The sequence below is a fragment of the Lissotriton vulgaris genome, chromosome 12 (genome assembly GCF_964263255.1).
Source record: "Lissotriton vulgaris chromosome 12, aLisVul1.2, whole genome shotgun sequence".
In the NCBI taxonomy this organism is placed as follows: Eukaryota; Metazoa; Chordata; class Amphibia; order Caudata; family Salamandridae; genus Lissotriton; species Lissotriton vulgaris.
The window spans coordinates 715,631,599-715,652,711 of NC_141700.1; the positions used below are offsets into that span (position 1 = coordinate 715,631,599).

The window sequence follows — 21,113 nt, forward strand, 5'->3', positions numbered from 1 at the left end:
CGCAGGTGACTCAAAAGCGATAAATAAAGGGGATACAACGTAAAGGTGTGGGAGCTGGCAGGCGCAAAGACCAGGACGAGGGCCATCTGTGAACCTAGTAGATTCTGCCTAGACAACCCAAACACAAACAATGGGGCCCCGGGCACCAGAGGAGATACTGCTAAACAACAAAAATACGGTAAACTCCATACCTTGCTAGCCAGACGAGGATTCGAGTCGATGGCAGGCCACGATGGAAAGATAACTAATGACACTAAAAAGACCAAAGCAAACCCACCAAATTCACCTGCCAAGCTTAAAAATTATGCCAAGAACTAAATCACACTAGATATGATCCTAAAAAGGATAAATGAAGGTAACGACCTGGCCAAGTCAACCAAAAAAACAATTGACAACATACAATTAGAACTAGCTGCCATAAGAGCGGACCAGAACAAAACAAACATCAGACTAGACACAACGGAAGAAAGGATCAGCGACATAGAGGACACCAATACCCACTCGTGCAGAGACCTGGGCCACATAGCCAAGACAACCAGCACCGTCCAGAAACAATTGGCGGAACACGAAGACCGCAACAGAAGGGGGAATATAAGACTGCTGGGCATTCCAGAAGGAGAAGAAGACAAGCTGGGGTCCTGTACAGCGTTAGTAGAGGAACTATTGCCACAACTGACTGGAATCAAGTTCGACAGGCAATTTGAGGTGGACAAGGCAAACAGAGTGCCTGCTATCAAACCAGCACAGGGCCGTGGACCGCGCCTGATCATATGCAAACCCCTAAGAACAAACCAAACAGAAACAATCTTTACTGTCGCAAGGAAAAATCTGAAAACCTGGTTTGGAACGGCAGCAAAATAATAATCACGCAGGACTACTCAAGGCAAACGGTGGAAACCAGAAAGGGCTTCCTAGCACTAAGGGACAGACTACGGAGGGACAATATCACTTTCAGCTTCGCAGGCCCAGCAAGAATGAGGATCATAGATAAATGGTGAACTTCGGTCTTCGATGACCCCAACGAGCTACGAAGGTATCTACAAGGACCTGCCCCAGAGGACATAGAGGCCCAAAGCCCGGGCACTGGGAAAAGAAGAGCACCACCAGACAGCGCAGAAGCCGGGAACGAGTAGGAGACCCAGTAGACGGCCAACAACCTACCAGCAGTATACCTCGAATCCCAAACTCAGCAAACCGATCTACCTCACCTGTTTGTACGCCCAGGACTGGCACGGGCAGGAACTTATAGACATGGAACAATTCTACCTCAGAAAACTCTCCAAGCGGGCCGAGGGTCCACCAACAAGGCGAGAACCGAGAAATGAAAGCACCTCATATCCTTTAAGAAAGGTGTCGGACCAGGGGTCCCATGGGCCTCTCCGAGCACTGGGACGCCACTGAGGCCCCTAGACCACTAGGAGGACATTAAGGGATTAAGCTCTCAATAGACCTCGGGGGGGAGGGAAGGGAGGGATCCTTGCTGTGGCACACTTGTAGCACAAAGCACGGAGGAGGGGGGAGGCCAGGGGAGGGGGGGATGGGGTGTTAGCCAGGTACAGTATGAAAAACAATGGTCCTTGATTTTAATTTGAACAAACGCTTAAATGAATATCATTTGTTTTTTGGTTATGCGTTTAAATCTGCATACATTGATTCAAGCAAAATGAAGGGAGAGATGTATTCAATGGTGGACAATACCCAAAAATTTGACACGATTAACAATTGAGAAACAATGAGATTGGAAAAACAATTGAAATGTAACCACACTATGGATACTTGTTATATCAAAAAATTCACTTATTTATTTACAATTTAATAAAACAGTTGTATGAACCGCGCAGAAGACTATAAAGAATATAGTCGGTGAGAAAGGAAAGGGGTCCTCAGGTGATTTGGAAAGAAGGAGAATAGGCAGTAATAGGCAATATTTACACAACACAAAGCAGGATAGCCTCCGCTATAGTATGAGCCTGTCCCTTATAAAGGTCAATTGGGGGGGGAAAGGGCACAGAAAGGGGTACAGGCAAAACAATTTGTAAGCGTCGACGTTTCGACCCTGATGCTCTTGGGTTATTGAGGACCTCGGCTACGGGTCTTCTTCAGGACTATGGCAGTAGATAGGGGGGGGCAGGGTAACTGTGGCCGTTATCCAACAATGGTCTGGATAAAACACCTATGGTGCAAGAATAGGATAACTGTTAGAAACTTAGTACAACATCTTTTGCGGGTGTGGTTTACTGGTGGGTATTGAGTACATTACCGGTGATGCTGATATGTTATGGACCTCCGTCCACGCATCAAGGGGGTTGGTCACCTGTGCGGTAAAAAAGAGAGTACTGGGTCAGAACTCCTCTCCCAAGGGAAATCGACTCCAGTAGGTTCTAAAGTCTGCACGTGGCTTGATTCACCTTGTATCTTGTAGGTGGTCAAATGATACAGGTTGATTTTTAACCAGGCTGGTGATTTCAGAGAGGCCTGTGGGGGATGGAACAACAGTCAACGCTCAAGGAAAACAAAGCACCGGGGCCGGACAGCTACACGGCAGCTTTCTACAAACACTTCCTCCACCTGCTAAAACCCACTATGGTCGAGGTCTTCACGCACTGTGTACGAAACGGCAGTATGACAAACTCAATGGTAGAGGCAAACATAATAGTCATACCAAAGGAAGGCAAAGACCCTCAGTACCCCCAAAGCTACTGCCCAATCTCCCTAATTAATGTTGACTGCAAGATCCACGCAAAGGTCCTAGCAGCAAGGCTCAATGCTCAGCTCCCGAACCTAATACACAACTCCCAAGTAGGATTCCTTAAGAACAGAATGTCCCAAGACAACACTAGACTCCTCTGCCACCTAATTAACCTTACCTCCACCAGCAAAGAACCGGCAGTCATGATCGCACTGGATGCAGAAAAAGCTTTTGACAGGGTATCATGGGCCTTCCTCAAACTATGTATGCAGAAATTCGGTCTAGGGGCCAACTACAGAAGGATGGTAATGGCACTATATAATGAACCAAGAGCCCGGGTGGTAGTAAACTGCTAACCCTGGGGAGAGGAACAAGACAAGAGTGCCCTCTGTCCCCAGCTCTATTCCTACTCACGCTAGAGCCATTACCTCACCATGATCAGAAAGAATACTGACATAAAAGGTATCCCAATAAAAGGGGATACTGTTAAACTAGCAGCATATGCGGATGACATTCTAATAACAACTGAGAACCCTGCCACATCGATAGGGGCCCTTATGGGTACCATTGAGGAATATGCCCAAGTCTCAGGTTACAAATTAAACAAGGACAAGTCGGAATGCAAAGCCCTGAATATCCACACCAACAGCGCAGTCCTAAGGAATTCAGGGCTGAAATGGCAAAAGAAGCCCCTGAAATACCTGGGTCTCTATTTTGACATGGACCTTAAGACTACGCTAGACCATAATGAAGCCACCTTACTCAAGAAACTCAAGGAGAAACTGAACTCTTGGTCGCCAAAGTTCATCAGCTGGTGGGGCAGAGTAGAAGCTTTCAAAATGATGGTAACGCCCATGGCGAACTACATGCTCAGTATGCTGACCCTCATGGCTACAGAAGACTTCCATAAACAGCTTGATAACATGACGAACAAATTCATCTGGAAAGATTAGAAACCCAGGATAAGCCTGCAAAAGCTAAGACTGAGCAGAAACTTAGGAGGGCTCAATATCACAAACTTTAAAACTTTCCAAACAGCATGCCTAGCTAGACAGGGAGGTTACTAGCTCATACCGGCCCCAGACTACACACCAGTGTGGCTTTCACTAGAGAGAGCCTCCCTAGACGGTCTAGACCCCATTGCCATGCTCAAGGCAAACAAACACCCCGAGGCCAACAATGTCATTCTTAAAAACAACAGGACAGCCCTCCTCAAGGTCGGCAAAAGGATGGAACAAAGCATCAAAAACACAAAGTAGGAATCCATCTGGTTTAACTCTAAGATAAAATACAAGGATAAGATGCTAGATAAGAAGGCCTGGTACGGGAGGGGGGTCTCTACCCCCATACAACTATAAAAGAGCGACACACCACTAACATTCGACACCTTGAAACATTTGCACAACTTACCACACATTGAATTTTTCGGGTTCCTTAAAATCAAGGCTGCACTCACGAGAGCAAACCTTGGCAAGGAGGTCCCATCCATCATACAATACATGAGGAACCTAAACAGGATAGGTCATCAGACATCCCACCTATACAAACTCCTGAGCTCCACATCATCGAACCTAAATGCCAAAACGTTAGAGTACTGGGAAAAACTGCACAATAGAAACTTCAGTGAGACAGAAAAGCACCACCTGTGGGCCTCAGCATCCAAGAATAAGGTTACACCCCAACGAGCGCAAACCAAATACTGGCTACTCCATAAAGCATACTGGACTCCGGCCCGTCTAGCGGCGGTCGGAGTCCGAGAGAATGACATATGCTGGAACTGCTGCAAAGAAAAAGGTGATCTTGCACACCTGATCTATCACTGTTCCAAGGCTAGAACATTCTGCAGCAAAGTGTGGGACCTCATTGACAAGGTAGTGGGACACAACATACAGCCAGACTTCCGAGGGATAACCACCGCATTCATGACACCTGAACTCGAATCCAAAGAGGACAGGGACCTGATCGACCTCCTACTTACAGCAGCGGTTGAAACAATCCTAACAAACTGGAAAGACACAGGGAAGGCATCCTTCAAAGGGTGGTTCAATTGGGTCACCTTCCTCAGGGGGGCGGACAACATCACAGCAAAAGTTTCGCCCACTCACAAGGCAAGGGCAGAAATGTGGGCCTCCCTGGACAAGATCATGGAACCACACAAACCCCCCTAGAAAGCACACAAAAGTGTTGCAGGCTCTGAAGGCTTGGCACACAACGGCCACCACACCTACCCGGTCCCCTTTTCCTCTTTCTTTTTTTCCCTCTGCTTCTTCCCACTTTCTCTTCCTCTTCTCGAGGGTAATACAACACTAAGCGTAACATGACACGCCAAGTATTTGATCGTGGAACAGATGTCCAACCGACCATTAACTCTTGCTGTCACGCCTATGGTAACCCCAACGGCGTCTGGAACATTCATATTTTACCCTCACTGTATCGTACTGTACTGTATATACAATAATCCTCTAATAAAATCCTTTGAATAAAAAAAAAAATAATAAATAAAATAAAGTCACATATGGACTCAGTCTATAGAGAGCCTTGTGCTCCGAAGATGATATGCAAGCAACATTTGAATAAGCACATCATGTCAAAGTCGTGTTATGATTGCATGGGAACCTTTTCATAAGGTGCTTTGGCAATCAGTAGATTTACTTACTCTTGCTAACTGAGGAGTAAGTGTGTTTACTCACAAAATAATCTTCATGAATCAAGAACAAAAGGAAATACATTGGCCTCTTCATAAGAATGAACAGCCTGTTTACAAGAAAAAAATATCTTCTGAAGATGTACACAATGCTGAGAAATGGAGCACAGATGAGATAAAGAGGCATATGTGCTGATGTTGGCTCTTGGCAAAAGAACAGACTGTATTTAATAGATATATAGAACTTAGGAAAATGTATAGCATCAAATACATCGATAGTCATTTATCTGATATCTGCACTGCAGGTATTCTGTAACAGTCATCTATATACATCACTGTACCTATATGCAGAAACAATATATCAGTAGTTAAAGATGCAAGTGCCTAGTGGAGTAGTTAAGTAGGAACAAGGCTATTACATTTTGTTCCTGGAGCATTATCCAATCACAATCAAAATCTGTTAAGAATCCAATCAGGGAATTGGTGCAGTCTGGGGATCACATCCAGTGTCAAAGGGACATGGTAAAATTTCTCGGACTCAACAATGCAAACTTTCTATAGGATGGCCTTGGAGACTGTAGAGATTGCCCAGTGTTGGCTGGGGAGGTAATGGATGGTGCAACATCCTGGCCAGCATTGTAGCATGCAAATGACCACACCACACACAGAACTCTGTAGTGCACGTCTGTATTCTTCAGACTACAACCGTTAACTAACTGTACGCATTGTTTCATGACCTTTAATAACCCCAGACAGCCACGCTCAAATAATCATGTCATTCTTCTGCAGAGTCCATCAAGGACCAGACGGGCCCCGCTATACATATTTAAAATATACTACATCTCCCCCTCTGTTAAATAAAAAGTACACATATTAAACATATACATCATAGTTCCTCAATGAGACACCCAGGTGCTTGAACCAATCTTCCAGACCTTGTCATATGAGGTTGATGAAGCGGAGGAGCTGGGCCTGCCTCATGCACTGGGGACACAGAGGTAGGCTTAGAAGACAGGCTCTCCAGACTTTCCAGTGCACCCCTGACATGTGAATGAACATCAAAATAGGTAGGTGCTAGAAGTGTGCCTAATCTCTTCTGATGGACTTTTTTAGATGCTGAACGGTCACCATCCTCACTTTGCTGGTCACTACTCTCAGGGGTTCAGCATAAAAAGGAGCATAAGACTTGCAATTCCCTTTTTGCTTGGCCAAGACCCAGTCTACTTCATTGAAAACGTTGTCCCGAGCACATTGGCATTCATCAGCATAGGTCTGCTTTCTGGACTTCTGCAATAAATCGGTCTTAGATCTTCTCAGCATCCGTCGACCTACGAGTGGTCTATTGCAGCAATTTGGTTCCCATAGCCAGTGCTTAATTTGAGCTGGTGGTTTCCGGTGCTCCACACCCACATTTAATTGTCAACACTGGCACTTATGACAATCTGCCCCATGATGGCGGTGTTTGTCACATTTAGAGATGAGCATAACAGATGGTGATTAATTAAGTATAAATAAAAATAAATGACTAATACCTACTGTCAAAGCCATTCTCTTAGCTTTGGAGGCTCGATATATCAGAATTGTTACTTTAGTTGGAGTGTGACATTAGTAGTTGTGTTGTTATTATAGATGAGAGTGCTGGCAAGGGTAATGGGCAATGTAAACTGATGTGGCCTCCTGAAGAGGGCTCTGGATCTTATACCTTTTTAAATTTAGCACTGCCCATGATTCTCCCAAACATCAAGGTGGCAGGGCTTTCATCTGAAGTGGAATGGGGCGTTGATCGGTAGGCATGAAGGTCTTAACATAGAGCAGATTTGAGATAACTTTGTTCTAGCGCTGCATGCTGAACTACTCTCCTTAGGGTTCCCATGAAGCGTTCAACAACCCTGTTCGCCCGTGGCCAGAGAGGAGTATTTTAATGATGTTTGGCATTCTTGTTAGGGAGAAACTTTTTTAACTCCTGGCTGTTGAACAGTGCGCCACTGTCAAGACATAAGAATGGAGGCGACAATCCATGTTGAAAAAATGTGATTTAAGGTCTCAATGACTTTGTCGTGTATGGTTGACAATAGGTCTTCCACCAGGAGAAATCGTGAGTACTCATCAATGACTACCATTAGATGATGCCCATTGTTCAGGCGTCCAAAGAAATCCATTGCAATCCTCTTCCACACCTGCTTCAGGAGATTAGACATAAGTAACGGATGCTGCATTGCATTGGGAGATAAGCATTTGCATAAATGACAGTCTTTCAATTCTCTTTCAACTCTTTCGTAGGGCGAGGCAACTACACATGGTCTCAAAGAGCTCTCTTGTGCCGACAATCCCGAGATGACCCTCATGGGCTAGATCACTGACTTGTTGCTGCAGGCTCCTCGGAATGCCAATACTAGAACCTCATAATTTGACGCCTTCTTGTGTGACAGAGAGTTCCTTGCTCGCATTTACATACTTTTGGTATTCATAGTCATTCATAACAAATTAGTGTGTTGCTACTAGGATTGATGGGCAATAATGTCTTTAAGAACACATACACATTGATCTGTATTGGTAGCATCAATATTTTGCTCTTTTGAAAGAGCTGAAGGCATGCTTGAATTGACTATATAGTTAACATAGGCCTCAGCTGCTTTAGACTTTGTACTCTGACACTGGCCTGGCACTCCTCAAAATTAGTCAGGGGAATTTTTATCTTTCCCAGGCCTATGCACAAAAATGTAATCAGATTCCTGCAATTAAAACACCCACCTCTCGATGCGAGGGGCCAGCTGGGATTTTGGATTGCCAAAAATGGTAAATAAAGCTTGGTGGGCAATGACAAGGGTGAAGTACTTTTCATCAGTGTTTGATTGGTTCAGATACTCCGTCCATCACCACCCCCCCTTTTGTACCGATTTGTTGGCCATAAGTTGGCAGGGTATGCTCAGACATGAGTCCCTTGCTCACTTTGCCACTGGATTCAAGCACGCCTGGCTGAAGACGGCTGTAAGGCCAGAAACCGGTCCTAGGAAGCTTGTTTCTGGTCCAGGGAAGGCATGGCTTGGCAGTTCGGGCTGGACAGTTCCCATGAGGCACAGGGTCAGACTGATTTGCATATGGCCATGTCTGACCTGGGTGGCAGAGTGGGCTAAAGAAAGGTGATGGATTAGTCCCAGATCTGTTGACTGGGTGTGAGTGTTTGATTGGTTCAGATACTCCGTCCATCACTACCCCCTTTTGTACCGCTTCGTCTTCTTGTGTAGCATGGTTGCTACAGATGATCCTTGAATTTGCAATGGTGTGTAGGCTGCCCACGTGTTTATCTCTGTCTTGGAATGTGTGAGATGTACTTCTCTGCTGGCATAATAATTTTCAATTTACCTCTATCAAAGATAAAAGGTATGGAAAACTATTCACCTCTAGTGCATTCTTGAGGCAATATGCAAAGAAACGTGGTGCTTCACGTGGCGATCTCATTTAGACTTGAACTCTTCTCTGTATGCAGCCAAACCATATGCTCTCATCGTTCACCATCATTGCACTGCCATCTTCTTCACTGTTGGTCAACAATGATGTCGACAAATATTTGGAGGATGAATTCGATGACGATCAACTTTGTTCGTTTACCACTTTCCTCGATTGGTGTCACCGCTTGTGAACATTGATTAGGAATTTCTGGAACTTTCTGGCATCCATGTTCTCTTCTTGACGTGACGCCATAATTTTCTCTTTCCCTTGGCAAACCATTACAAAATGCTTTACTTTCCTGCAACCTTTGCATGTTTGTTCAATGGCGGGACATTTACCTTTGTACGCAAAAGAAAATCCCCATTGTAAACACAATTTCTTTTTCGTCAGAGACATCACTTCATGGCCTTTGGCCTTGTGTCCTGTTTACTTTTTCATGTTCAATACTTATTTACTCTCAGCTACTCCAGCTTCCGTATCAACAGCTTTATGATCTGCACACTCTTCTGCTCTCGTAGCCATAAGCATTCACTCCAGACTGAGTGTCCCATGCACCATACATCATCTGAACGAGTCCGAAATTCAACCATCGATGACTCTGAGACAGATGGCTGAATTCATTGAACTTGCAATGTTAGGTGAGGGCCTCAAATCTTTCCGCAAACTCATCCATTGTTTCTCCAGTTTGCTGTGTGGCTTAGTTGAAGATAAACTTTTCATAGTCGACATTTGGCATTGAATTGAACTTGATTCCTAATGCCAACTTAATCTGAGGGTAAGATATTTCTTCAACTTGTGGAATGTTCTTTATCACTTCTCTCACACTGTCACCGGCAAGGTTCTTTAAGTATTTAATAATCTTTTTGTAATTTGTTTCTTCCAGCGCGTCAATGAAAGCATCAAATGTTCAAATCCAAGCAGTCCATCTGGCGCCAATATTCAGATTTTTCTTTATGACCGCCTTTTTCATTTTTTTGTCGCGAGTCACAGTTTTGTTTCTTGCATAAGTTCACTACCATTCTGAACCTTCTGCATCCTACCTGGTTTTTACTGCCTCTAGCATTTCTTGGCGCTTTGATACTTCTGCTTTTGGCATGCATTTGCAGGTGACTAGTGGGGTGTTACGCGCTTCTCTGTAAGAGGGATGGCTCTGTGTAATGCTGTGGTACAGTATGTCTTTTTTTAGCCTCACCAGCAGGTTCTGTGCTGATTGTGATTGAATTTTCCGTAGGGCCTTTCCCTTCTTTAAAAATCTTGCACTGGCTGGAGTGGTGCTTCGACTCCACATATGCCAACCGTTGACTGCTTCACTTCGACTGAGGCGCACGTGGCGTGCACAAGCAGTTTGTTGGACCTCAGACAACTCTCAGGGAGAGCACTCTCATTACTTCGGGTTGCAGAATCTCTAATTCATTGCCATTTGCAGCATTCTCCACAGTCTGGTAGCATGCAAATGGCCATGTCACACATGGAGCTCTGTAATGCATTTCTTTTTTATTCGCAGTGAAACTGTTAACTAACTGTACTGTACTGTACTAACTGTATTGTGTCATGAACTTTATTAACCATACCCAGAGACACCCAAACAATCATGTCACTCTTTTACAGAGTCCACCAGGGACCAGATGGGTCCCGCTATACATTTTTACAAGACACCACAGATGGTTCTGTACACTTCCAGGTCAGAAAGAGTTGAAAAGTTAAGATTTAAGCACCAGTCACAGCATTACACTTTGCCTTCCAACAGTGGTTGATGGGTTCTCTATTCCAGTTGTATAGTTTGCATTGTTTGTGCTCCCTACATCTCATTTATTTGGCAACCCTGAGGTTTCCTCAAGTGGTTAGGGAAGCTCAGGTTAACCATTCCTTCCACAGATACTTAGCTTTGCTTGCATTGTTTCCTGAATTCCTTCCACAGCTTCAAATACTTCAAGTCACCCCGGCTCCAGACATCTCTGTCATTGGAAGCAGACCTTCGCTTTAGGGTTTCAGGCTGTATCTTGATTGCTTGGGGCTATTGCTTGGGGCTAGTCACAGCCTCTTGCTTCTATATCTTGGTAAACCTTTCTAGTGAAACTCTTATTATATTATATCCTGTTGTGCACATGTTTATTTAGATTAATGGGAAACGTTCCTTTGGAATTATGAGGATGCCATTCAGTCCATTACAGACTGAGGGTCCATGGTGCATGCCTTCTACCAACCCACGCACCACAGGTCAGTATGCCTAGATGCATAATGAGTTTGTTTTCTCTCCATCTCACTTTCACTTTTTCCCATATGCAGTCATTTCCTAATCTGGAGTTCATTACAGATTGTATTTGACTGAAAGAGAAAGGGGTGGGGTAAGCATTTGAGTCGCTGGCTTGAATTTCAGTAAAAAGTCTGATAAAATCAGAGGTATAGACTAGCTGCATAGTAGCAAGAACCTTCCATTGTGAAGATTAGTTGTCTATATACTTCAAGTTACAGTTGAAGAAAATATTATTTCAGAATAACCTAATGAAGGACACTGATCACTTACATTATTTCACATTCTGAACAATCATCTAATGTCTTGAAATCTCAATCAAAATTAATGCCAAGCTGTATGGTTCATCAAAGGCAACACCTTACCTGGATTGCTAGGGGTATCATCTCATCCTGGGGTGTGAGGTAAAAAAGACACAAAGGAGCAGCCATGTACTGCTCTGAGCTGTTCCATACATTTTTAGGAAGGCCTTCCACTATCTTATAATCCACAATGAAGATCTTTCCGTTCTGTAAACAGAGGAGATAGTACAGAGGAGCTTGTTATAATGAAGAGGCTATACCATAAAAAACCTACCTATGATTGCAAGACTGCATGGATATAGAGGTACAGAACATATTGCAACCCTGAAATTTCATCCCACCCATGACACCATTTTTTGTGCTCGTAACTAAGTATGACTTTCTGATAAAAAGAAAATATTACAGTCTGAAACTTTTAGTAGTAGCTGTACTTGAGAAGTATACTGTTCCATACTCCTGTAATATTTTTATAATTGGGCACTGTACACAAACCAAACTAGTAGATATGATTCATACACTATCTGGTTTTTAAGCAAAATAACCCCCTAAAATAGCCTGATTAAAAAGAAGACTGTAAAAGAATTTGCACATAAACAGGCAGATTCTCCATTTGCATCACTTATATTATAATTCCCAGATTTATAGGTGCCAGTGAGTGTTGAGAAAAATAAGCTGTGCTGATTCTTCAGTCAGGTAGTGCACCCTAGGACTTGCAGCTAGGTATCTTCTTTGCTTTGCGATAGCAGTTAAGAGTAGCAGCCACCTGGAGTGGAGCTCTGTGATTTATATGAAGAATCCGAAGGGAAAGCAGTAAGTGGAGTGTAGAGTCCTGCATCACAGGAAAGTTATCAAGGTTGGGGGTCTTCATGTGCATAGTTAACACAATGTATTTGAAGAAAAGAGGGTGGACACATCTTATGAATGGCCCTTTGTAACATAATGGTCTGTCCAAAGAATATTGCCTGAGGTTTCCAATTCAAGATGAAGTTGAGTATTTTCCTGTGATGTCATTTCCTTTTTTTTAAAATTAGTTTTGTATGGTGCACAGCTACCCAACAAGGGTTTCCGGCGCCAAGTGTTCCTCGTTCCTCTTCAAATCCCTTACTTTCAGTAACATTAATGATACTTTGAAGTCATATTTTTTGGGGGATTATTTTATGGAAGTCTTTGCTCAGCTCTATTCTCTTGCTTGATGCCTGGGAGAGTGTTGTACCTTATTTATCGGTATGTGCATAGATCTTCATCTTCATTCAAGAGCTACAGTATTGCCAAAGAGATTTGTTGCCCTTTTTTAAGCATTTTCCCTCTAACTGGTGCCCTTTTAAGAAGACACTTAACACTGTACATGTGTACTAATAAGGGGAGGGTGGCATTATGGCTACTGGGAGGGGCCACATTTACCTCAGGCAATTAAAAAGAAAACTTGTCAGACCTTCACAGTCTCCAGTCTTTGACACCCTGCCCAACTGTGTGTAAACCACCCAATATGTGGTGGCTATTTCAACGCATAGGCCCATAGTATCAAAAGTGTCATTCAATGGAGCACAGTAACCAAACTTGCTGTGCTGCTCTGTGATGCGTGTCAATAAAGTTGAAATGTACCATATCTAAAGAGATATGGCACTATCCTGCATTCTTCTTAGTGCTGGCAAACAATCAGACAGCAAAGCACCTAGCACACACCTCTGCACTATAGTTCAAAGGTGTCTGCATGAGTCTTGCACAGGATGTTTACTGTAAGGCTATCCTTCCAGTACAAAATTATATGCTTAGACTAACTTTAAAAGGTTTCCCACTTCTGAAGTGTGCTGTGCACATGCAAAGTGGGAAAGTTAGGCAAAATAAAAGCACTTCTCCTTAATAATGCCTGCTTCAAAGGCAAGATGGTGCCTGATTGTCGGTCGCTCAATTAACGCTTTCTGACTTTTCCCTCCCCATCAGCAATCCACCCTCCCTGCAGCCCCTGCAGCCCGGAAAGGACAAGATGTACCTTGGGATTCAGCAAGACATGTTGTGGTTTTTCTTGGCGGGCTCCCGACTTCGGGTATGACGGCTCCTCGACTTTGTTTGGTGCCCCCCTCTACTTACGTATTCCCAGCAAACAGCATGAAGCTGCCTCAGGGCTGGGGGCGGAGTTGATCTGTCTGGGTCTCCGGCTACAATGCCCCCCGAAATCCATGCGAGGGAAGCCTCGCACACCAATGAATGTGGCCAGCATCGCCGAGGGCAATCTATCACAACAACGGAGTGGGAATAATGGCACCACTAACAGCACAGGAGAAATGTAAGAAAAAAAACGAGAAGGCTTGCAAAATGGAGATTTCAGTAAGTGCAATATACCCCCTATGTTTTACCTGGGAGGGGAAAAAAACACATAACCCAAAGCAAGTTGCAGGGGGGTCAGTAGGAGGCATATGTAAAATGGTAAACTATTCCATAAATCAATCCAAGGGTCAGACTAGTAAAAATCGGGAAACCCTTTTAAATGTTATGGCCAACGGAGGTGAAATATATGGCCTGCGACCCCTGCCTCAAAGATAACTGTGCAAAAAAAGAAATATACAGGACCTAATAACACTGCTCGGAGTAGCACTTTGACTAAAAGGGTGCATATATATACCTTTTTGAACACCAATGAACCAGGAGAAGAGCCGAGGGGAAACAATAACATTAGCACACAAAGCATGACCAAGAAAATTGATTCCGGTGATTATTTGTTTTCTCCCTCGGAATCCTCAGATTCATCTGGGGATGAAATTGAGTCAAGTCTTACGTCCAGCTTCAGGGTAGTGGTCATAGTGAGTCAAGTGGCTTACAGGCTGAAGATCAAGATCAAGGGACAGATAAATCAGAAACCGGCCCTCGGACAGTACGCAAGAGTTTTGAACATGGATGGCTGTTACTCATGATGTGGGGAATGATGCCCTGGTATGAGCACTTTCCATTTTCGGCTGGGCTAAGGTCAGACGAGGGGGTGTAATTAAATAACCAACTGAAGGCACAGTGGAGAAACCCAAAGATATCTCGCTGGCCATGATATATGACACCATCATGGCTCACAGAGAAGAAATCGGTTTGGAAAATCAAGGGACCCAAAGTGCATGTCACAAGCTACAAAACTCGTCTGACGCATTGCGAAATCCTGCTCTGAATGTGCAGAAAGGTTTAATGAGACATACGCTCAAATTTTTATTTGAAGGATGAGCTGGCAGCTTAAAAGATGGTGACAGAGTCAATATGGGCATCTAAAGAGGACACACAGTGGAAGCTAACAGATCTTGAAAACCGCCTTCCCGTCCTGATGAAGACCCCAATGCAAGGGATCAATTCTAGCCTGCCTTCTTAACAGTGGTCGAAACGTCGACTGTTCTTTGTTTTTTCAGCTTCATCCCATTAATTAGGTTATTCAGTACATTTATGAAGGATGTGAATTTGTAGTACCATACCTGAACCTGTGGTCATTGATTATTCAAATTGTTTATGTGTCTTTCATTAATGTGTAGCCTTTTGGCTTTTTATGTCACTTACCCCTTCCTACACTCACTGCACACCTCCTCTCCCCCTTTCCAGGGCACTACACCAAATTTATAAGTGTTATCTAATATGTTTTCCCAATTAATAGGCATAGCTTCATTGTAATTAAAAAACAGTGTTAGCAGATTGACTTGTTTGTCTCTATAATTTTTCTTGATGTTTTGTAAATAACTTTCTGTGTGTTTACTGGGACCCCTCTTTCTCAGCAATACACAGTGGAAGCTAACAGATCTTGAAAACCGCCTTCGGCGTAATAATTTGAGAATCTCGGGTATTGCTGAAGGCCTGGAGGGCCAAGATACACAAAAGTTTGTCATCAACCTTCTTTCTGAAGCTTTCCCTAAGCGTCCACGGTGGGATTGGGAGCAAGAGATACAAGGAGAGGACAGATTTCCATTCACACAACATGTAAAACCAGGAAAAAATACTTCCCGATGCAGAACGATTTCATTCATGATAACTTTATTTCGGTCGTTTGACCATAAAAGTACACATAAAATACATCAACACATCGATAAAACAATAAATAGTCATAAAATATTAAAACAGAATTAAACTAAAAGTTATCAGTGTACAAAGATAAAAACAGTAGGTACAGCAATTAATTTAAAAAGGTTTGTCTCCTAGGCCACATGCTAAGAAGATAGCGTGAAACCGCAAACACAATGGGAGGTTGGGTATCATAGGTCAATATCCTGCAAGCCTGTGTAAAATGCAAGAATCCCATGTTCTTACAAATAGGGATCAGCCAACATTTTCTAATTGCAGAATAGGCAGGGCAAAAAAACAATACATGGGTTGCATTTTCAATTTTATAATTACATGCAGGGCAAACTTCGGTATTAGATTTTACCCATTTAGATGTAAAAGACCCAATAGGTAGAGTGCCGTACCGTAACTGAAGATACAGCTTTCGAGCTAGCGGGGGTTCAATTATATCCATGAATTCCTCAATTTTAGGTTCAGGTTTCACTAGGAGGAATTCGGATGTTAACCTACCAAGTGATGTAGAGCTCGATAGCATCCGAACGTTCTGCGTGCATATATGGGAAAGAAGTTCCTTCTTTGATACCCCTAGGCAATAAGTCTCTGGGTTTTCCCACAGTTCCGGAAGACCTAACCGGGTACTAACAGCACGAATGTGCTGAAGCCAAGGGATCTTTTTATGTATAAGAAGAGACAAAATCTCAGAAAATTCCGCTCTATACGCAGCCAGTTCAGGGACTGACCACAGCCTCTTCCAGTACATAATTGGCCTTGCACTGACGATCTCTTCTATTGGGACCATGCCAAGATCAAGCCTAAGAGGAATCAAAGACGTACTAGGCGGTAACCCAGCTAAGTTTCTCACAAAGGAGTGTTCTACCTTTTTAAGATTCATTATCTGCTTATGCCCCCAGAGTTCAGCCCCATGGATTGCTGCCATTCTAGCCTGGCGGCAGTATAATTCCAAAGCTGGAGACAGCGGCCTAAATGTTGACTCCCTTAAAACTTTGCTTATACCCCCAGCAAGCTGGGATAGCTTGAGTGTAGACTTAGCAGTCTGGGTGTTCCAATCAAAGTTCTCAGTTAAAGTAACACCCAGATAAACAAATGTTTTAACCCTTTCGAGGGGAGTACCATGTAGGACCGGATTTGGGTGTACCCGCTTAGGGGGGTTAAAAATCATGAACTTGGTCTTTACCAGGTTGATTTCCAATCCCCGGAGCTCACAGAACGCAACAAATCCATCAAGTGTTCTTTGAATGCCCGATGATGTTCTAGACAACAACACTGTTTCGTCTGCGAACATCAGAGCGGGCACTCTACCCGTGGCCAATTTAGGGGCGTCGTTGTTAAGCACACCATTCAGATGATCCACAAGGCCATTAATGTAAAGGCTGAATAGAGTGGGTGCCAACACGCACCCTTGGCGAACTCCTTTTTGGACTGGAAATTGGTCTGTGAGTTCGGCATGCTTATCACACCTTACCTGGGCAAAATTGTTTATATGTAGCCTAGATAGTACATTTACTAAGTATGGGGGGAGTCCCAGGTCTCCCAGCACCTTCCACAATTTATCACGCAGAACCAGGTCGAATGCCGCCCGCAGGTCCACAAACACAAGGTAGAGGCTGCCACCCTCCACCTTTGCTGTTTTCCAATACAGGACCTGCAGGCGAAATATCTGGTCTAGGGTAGATGTACCAGACCTAAAGCCTGCCTGGAGTATAGAAAGAATCCCTTTCTCTTCAATACACCCGAGAATCCTATCAAGGATGACCCTGCCCATCAGCTTTTGGGAAGTATCAATTAGGCTGATGGGTCTATAATTAGAGGGGACAAGCGGGCAGCCTTTTTTTAGAATAGGGACAATTTCTGCTCCTAGCCAAGTAGGGGACGGGTTATCTCCCTGCAGAATGCCATTAAAAAGAACGACCAAATAGGGGGCCCAGATTTTAGGTTGTGCCCTAAACAAATCCCCCGGCAGTTTATCCAATCCTGGGGCCTTATTGGGGAGCAATTTACCTATGGCTGTTTTGACCTCTACCACAGTGAAAAGTTCAACTGGAGCGAGGAGCGTAGGAGCGTCAGTCAACCATCCACATTCCAACGATTCCAACAATTTCGATATCTGTCAATAACTTTCTAGCTCGCCAAGCTGTGTACAAACTTGCATGCCCCGATAGAAAGAGGATGGGGAAGGGGGGTCAGTATTTTTTGAGAGACTAGACTTTTGTCATAAAACGGGGAAAATGGGAAAACAATGGCAATCAAGACAGCTTATCTCCTCATTTCAGGGTAAGCTTTCTTCTTAACCGTGCTACGTTGAAGGTCATACATAATGAACGTACTTGTTTCTTTACTTAGGAAGGACAGGCTAAAGAGTATTTACCATCTATTCAATAGTATTTAAATGGAAGGCATCCTTTCTTTCTATCTTTTAGATCTCTATCAGGTTTTCCGGCTTATCTTTGTTTTCGTATCTTTTTTCTTCTCAATGATTTTTTGGGAATAAGGGGTTGTGATATACTACGCTGGTAGATATTTGAAGACATTTTTGTGAGGGGGGCCTCTGGGTAGTGTTGGTTATTAATCACTGGGACCATTTGTCCTAATTCCTCATTGCAGGTTTGGTGGGGTTGGGGGTGGGTGCGAGGCTGCTTGGCAACCCAGCGAAGATGGGGTGGGGAGGTGGGGTTGGGGAGTGATCGGATGGGGGGCTGAGGGAGCATGGGGTGACAGGCAGAGGGGGGTTAGGTAGATGAGAAAATGCAATCCATAACAAGTGGAAGATAGAGGCTCACAGATGTGTAAAACTATGTGGCTGATTTAGTAATTGGAGGGATTTGGCAGTATATGATGGGGGATAAGAAGTTACTATCTGGATTTCACATATGTTCCTTTAATGTATGTGGGTTAAATAACAGTGGGAAACGGCAATGGGAGGCAGCTGAATTACGCATGATCCAGCCTAAACTGTAGCATTTACAGAAAACACGTATTTTGTGGTGTAAACGGAAGATTCTAAATGAAGTAGGCTATTCATTATTGCCTGCACACAACAGTCTACCACAAATCAGGTGGTAGCCATTTTGGCTAAACATGGGATCCAGAGTATGGGTAGAACACTCGTAGACAAACAAGGTTGGTGGGTGGTTATTGATTGTTTAAGGGGGACCTTTACCCTGTGCTCAGTTTAAGGGTCCAATTTGGATGAGGCAGCAGTATTGGAGGGACTCAATTTGGTACTAGCATCATGGCCTATCCCATTGATTTTGAGTGGCAACTTTAAAATCCACCTGGGATGCCAGGATCTACAGACATGCTGGAATTACTATAATGGAAGGAAACCTAAAGTCTTGTTAGGGGACCCTGGGTTGATCGATACATGCTCCTCATTACAGAGCCCAGACCCTCATTTTACCTTTTATTCTCACCCACATAATAAACTAGTGTGGCTAGACTATTTTTTATTCCATCAGCATTACTTTCAGGGACTAAAATACAGTTTTATCCAAGGATTACGCGGACCATAGTCCACTGGTGGTAGACATCATTAATAATACCACATTCTCTCCTCTTAGATCTTTCTCGTTTGATCAGACACTACTAAAGGACACAACATTCACTAGTCATATGAGTAATTGGATTCGGGAATTCTTAGAATTAATCACAATTCAACCTCATATGCTTATGTATAGAATGCTTTACAGGCTGGGTTGAAGGGAGAGTTCCTTAGCTTTGGGCTTCACAAACAAAATAAATGAAGATGGAGATTGAGGATTTATATGGAAAACTCAGATTAGCGGAAGAAAATCTTATGCAGGGAATACATGCCAGTATGTATGTCACCCTACTGCAAACTGAGGTCACCAGTAGTAAAGCTAAAATCAATCTACATTGGAGCAAGGAGATAGCTATTAAATACAAGCTGTTTAAGGAGGAGAGCTATGAGTTTTCTCAAGGCCACTGGGCAATGTCTTGCACAAAGGCTTCGCTCTAAGGAGGCAGCACAGAGAATTAAGAGTATGAAAGACACACAGGGCAAGATAGTTGATACCCATCTTGAGATCTTGAAAGTCTTTCATATGTTTTTTGAGGTTCTGTATACAGAAGACAACTATTGGGAGCAGGCAGTTGAGGCTCTTTTACATGGTATGAATTGTGAACGACTGGGCAGGAGGAAGTACCTATTCTGGATACTCCTATTACCATGGAGGACCTTGAGGAGGCAATAAATAACTTATCCAGTGGTAAGGCGGCTGGCCCAAGCTACCCCCAGAGGATTATAGAACCTTTTTCCAGGAATTAAAAACTTATATGTTGGCTACCCTGCAGCATGCGCAACGGGGGGGTGTTGCCACCGTCCTGGGAAGAGGCAAATATTATTGTGTTTAAGAAAAAGGATAAATGTGTAGATCTCCCGGGGTCTTTTTGACCTATTTCTCTGGTGAATTGCGAGAGGAAGATTTATGGCAAAATTCTAGCTTCCCATTTGGCTAGGGTTATCACCCCACTGGTATCAGTACAGCAGCATGGGTTAATACCTACCAGGGGGACAGTCACCCACATCAATAGGGTTGTGACCCTGTTTGATGCAGCTAATGTGCAAGATACTAGCCTGGGCTTGGTACTATTAGACACTGAAAAAGCGTTTGATTTCTTAAGGGGGATTTTATTCTATTGGGGTTTGGTCTTGGCTACATTAAATCAATACAAATTATGTATAAGACCCATAAGGCTTGAATCTGCATCAATGGCCTAGAGTCTTAAACAGTGCACATATCAAGAGGTGCAAGGCTGTCCATGCTCTCCATTATTATTTGCGTTATGTATAAGTCTGTTTTTAACTATGTTGGAGGGGAGCACGAGAATCAAACCCATGGACTGCGAACAGGAGCAGATCCGAGTGGGAGCTTATGCAGATGACATAGCGGTTATAACATCCGATCTTGCGGTAGCTATACTCCAGATAAAAAATTGGCACATAGGTTTGGATGTGTGTCCGGTTATAAACTCAATACAGCGAAAACAGAGATAATTCGCACAAACCAGGCCTGCAGTCGGGACCTCAGAGTGATCAATGAAGTGACATATCTGGGCATTAAGATTAGGACATGTTTAAAGGAGCTAGCGGAAGTCAACTGGGGTGTTATTCTCAATAGTGTTAAACAATTGTTAGAGAAAGTTAAATGCCTTCATCTTTCACTGGTGGGGAGGTGTAATATCTTAAAAATTATGATTTTACCCAAAGTTCCTTAATATTTTAGATCTGTATCGCTAGGGATCACTCGGAGGCACCTACAACAACTACAATCACATTGTATCAGATTTTTATTGGCCCAAGGGAAACCGCGTAGAGCACCACTCTTCATGATATTACCCCGGGAGAAGGGGGGCTGAGTTGTACCAGATTTTACATTTTATTATTACACTTATATTTTACAAAATATCAGGATAATGTTGACAAGGGAGGTGGTTGGTAACCTTGCAGAGTCTCCATCTATATATGAGATGTTGCTGGGTGCGGAGATCAAAAACTGTTTATGTACGATGTTGGAGTTCAGCTACTACAAAAAGACCTTTTTCAAGGTGATAACAACTGCTTAAAAGGTGTGGGAGGTGCTACGGAGAAGGTTGCAGATTGAGGTATTTGCCACTATACACCCATAGCTGCACCCACTCTAATACCTGTTGGGATAGTAGATAGGTGGAAACGTAAAGGGATTTTATATATAGGCAATCTGTATAAGGATGGGG

General features: G+C 43.5%; 1 protein-coding gene across 1 annotated transcript in view; it reads right to left on the reverse strand.

The window, feature by feature from the left end:
• Positions 1 to 21,113, reverse strand: part of LOC147678098 (hydroperoxide isomerase ALOXE3-like) — a 319,605-nt gene that overhangs the window by 133,265 nt on the left and 165,227 nt on the right. Inside the window, exon 7 of the mRNA XM_086945959.1 lies at positions 11,400 to 11,543. Within this exon, the coding sequence (XP_086802085.1) occupies positions 11,400 to 11,543 (144 nt within the window). The remainder of the gene's footprint in view (positions 1 to 11,399; positions 11,544 to 21,113) is intronic.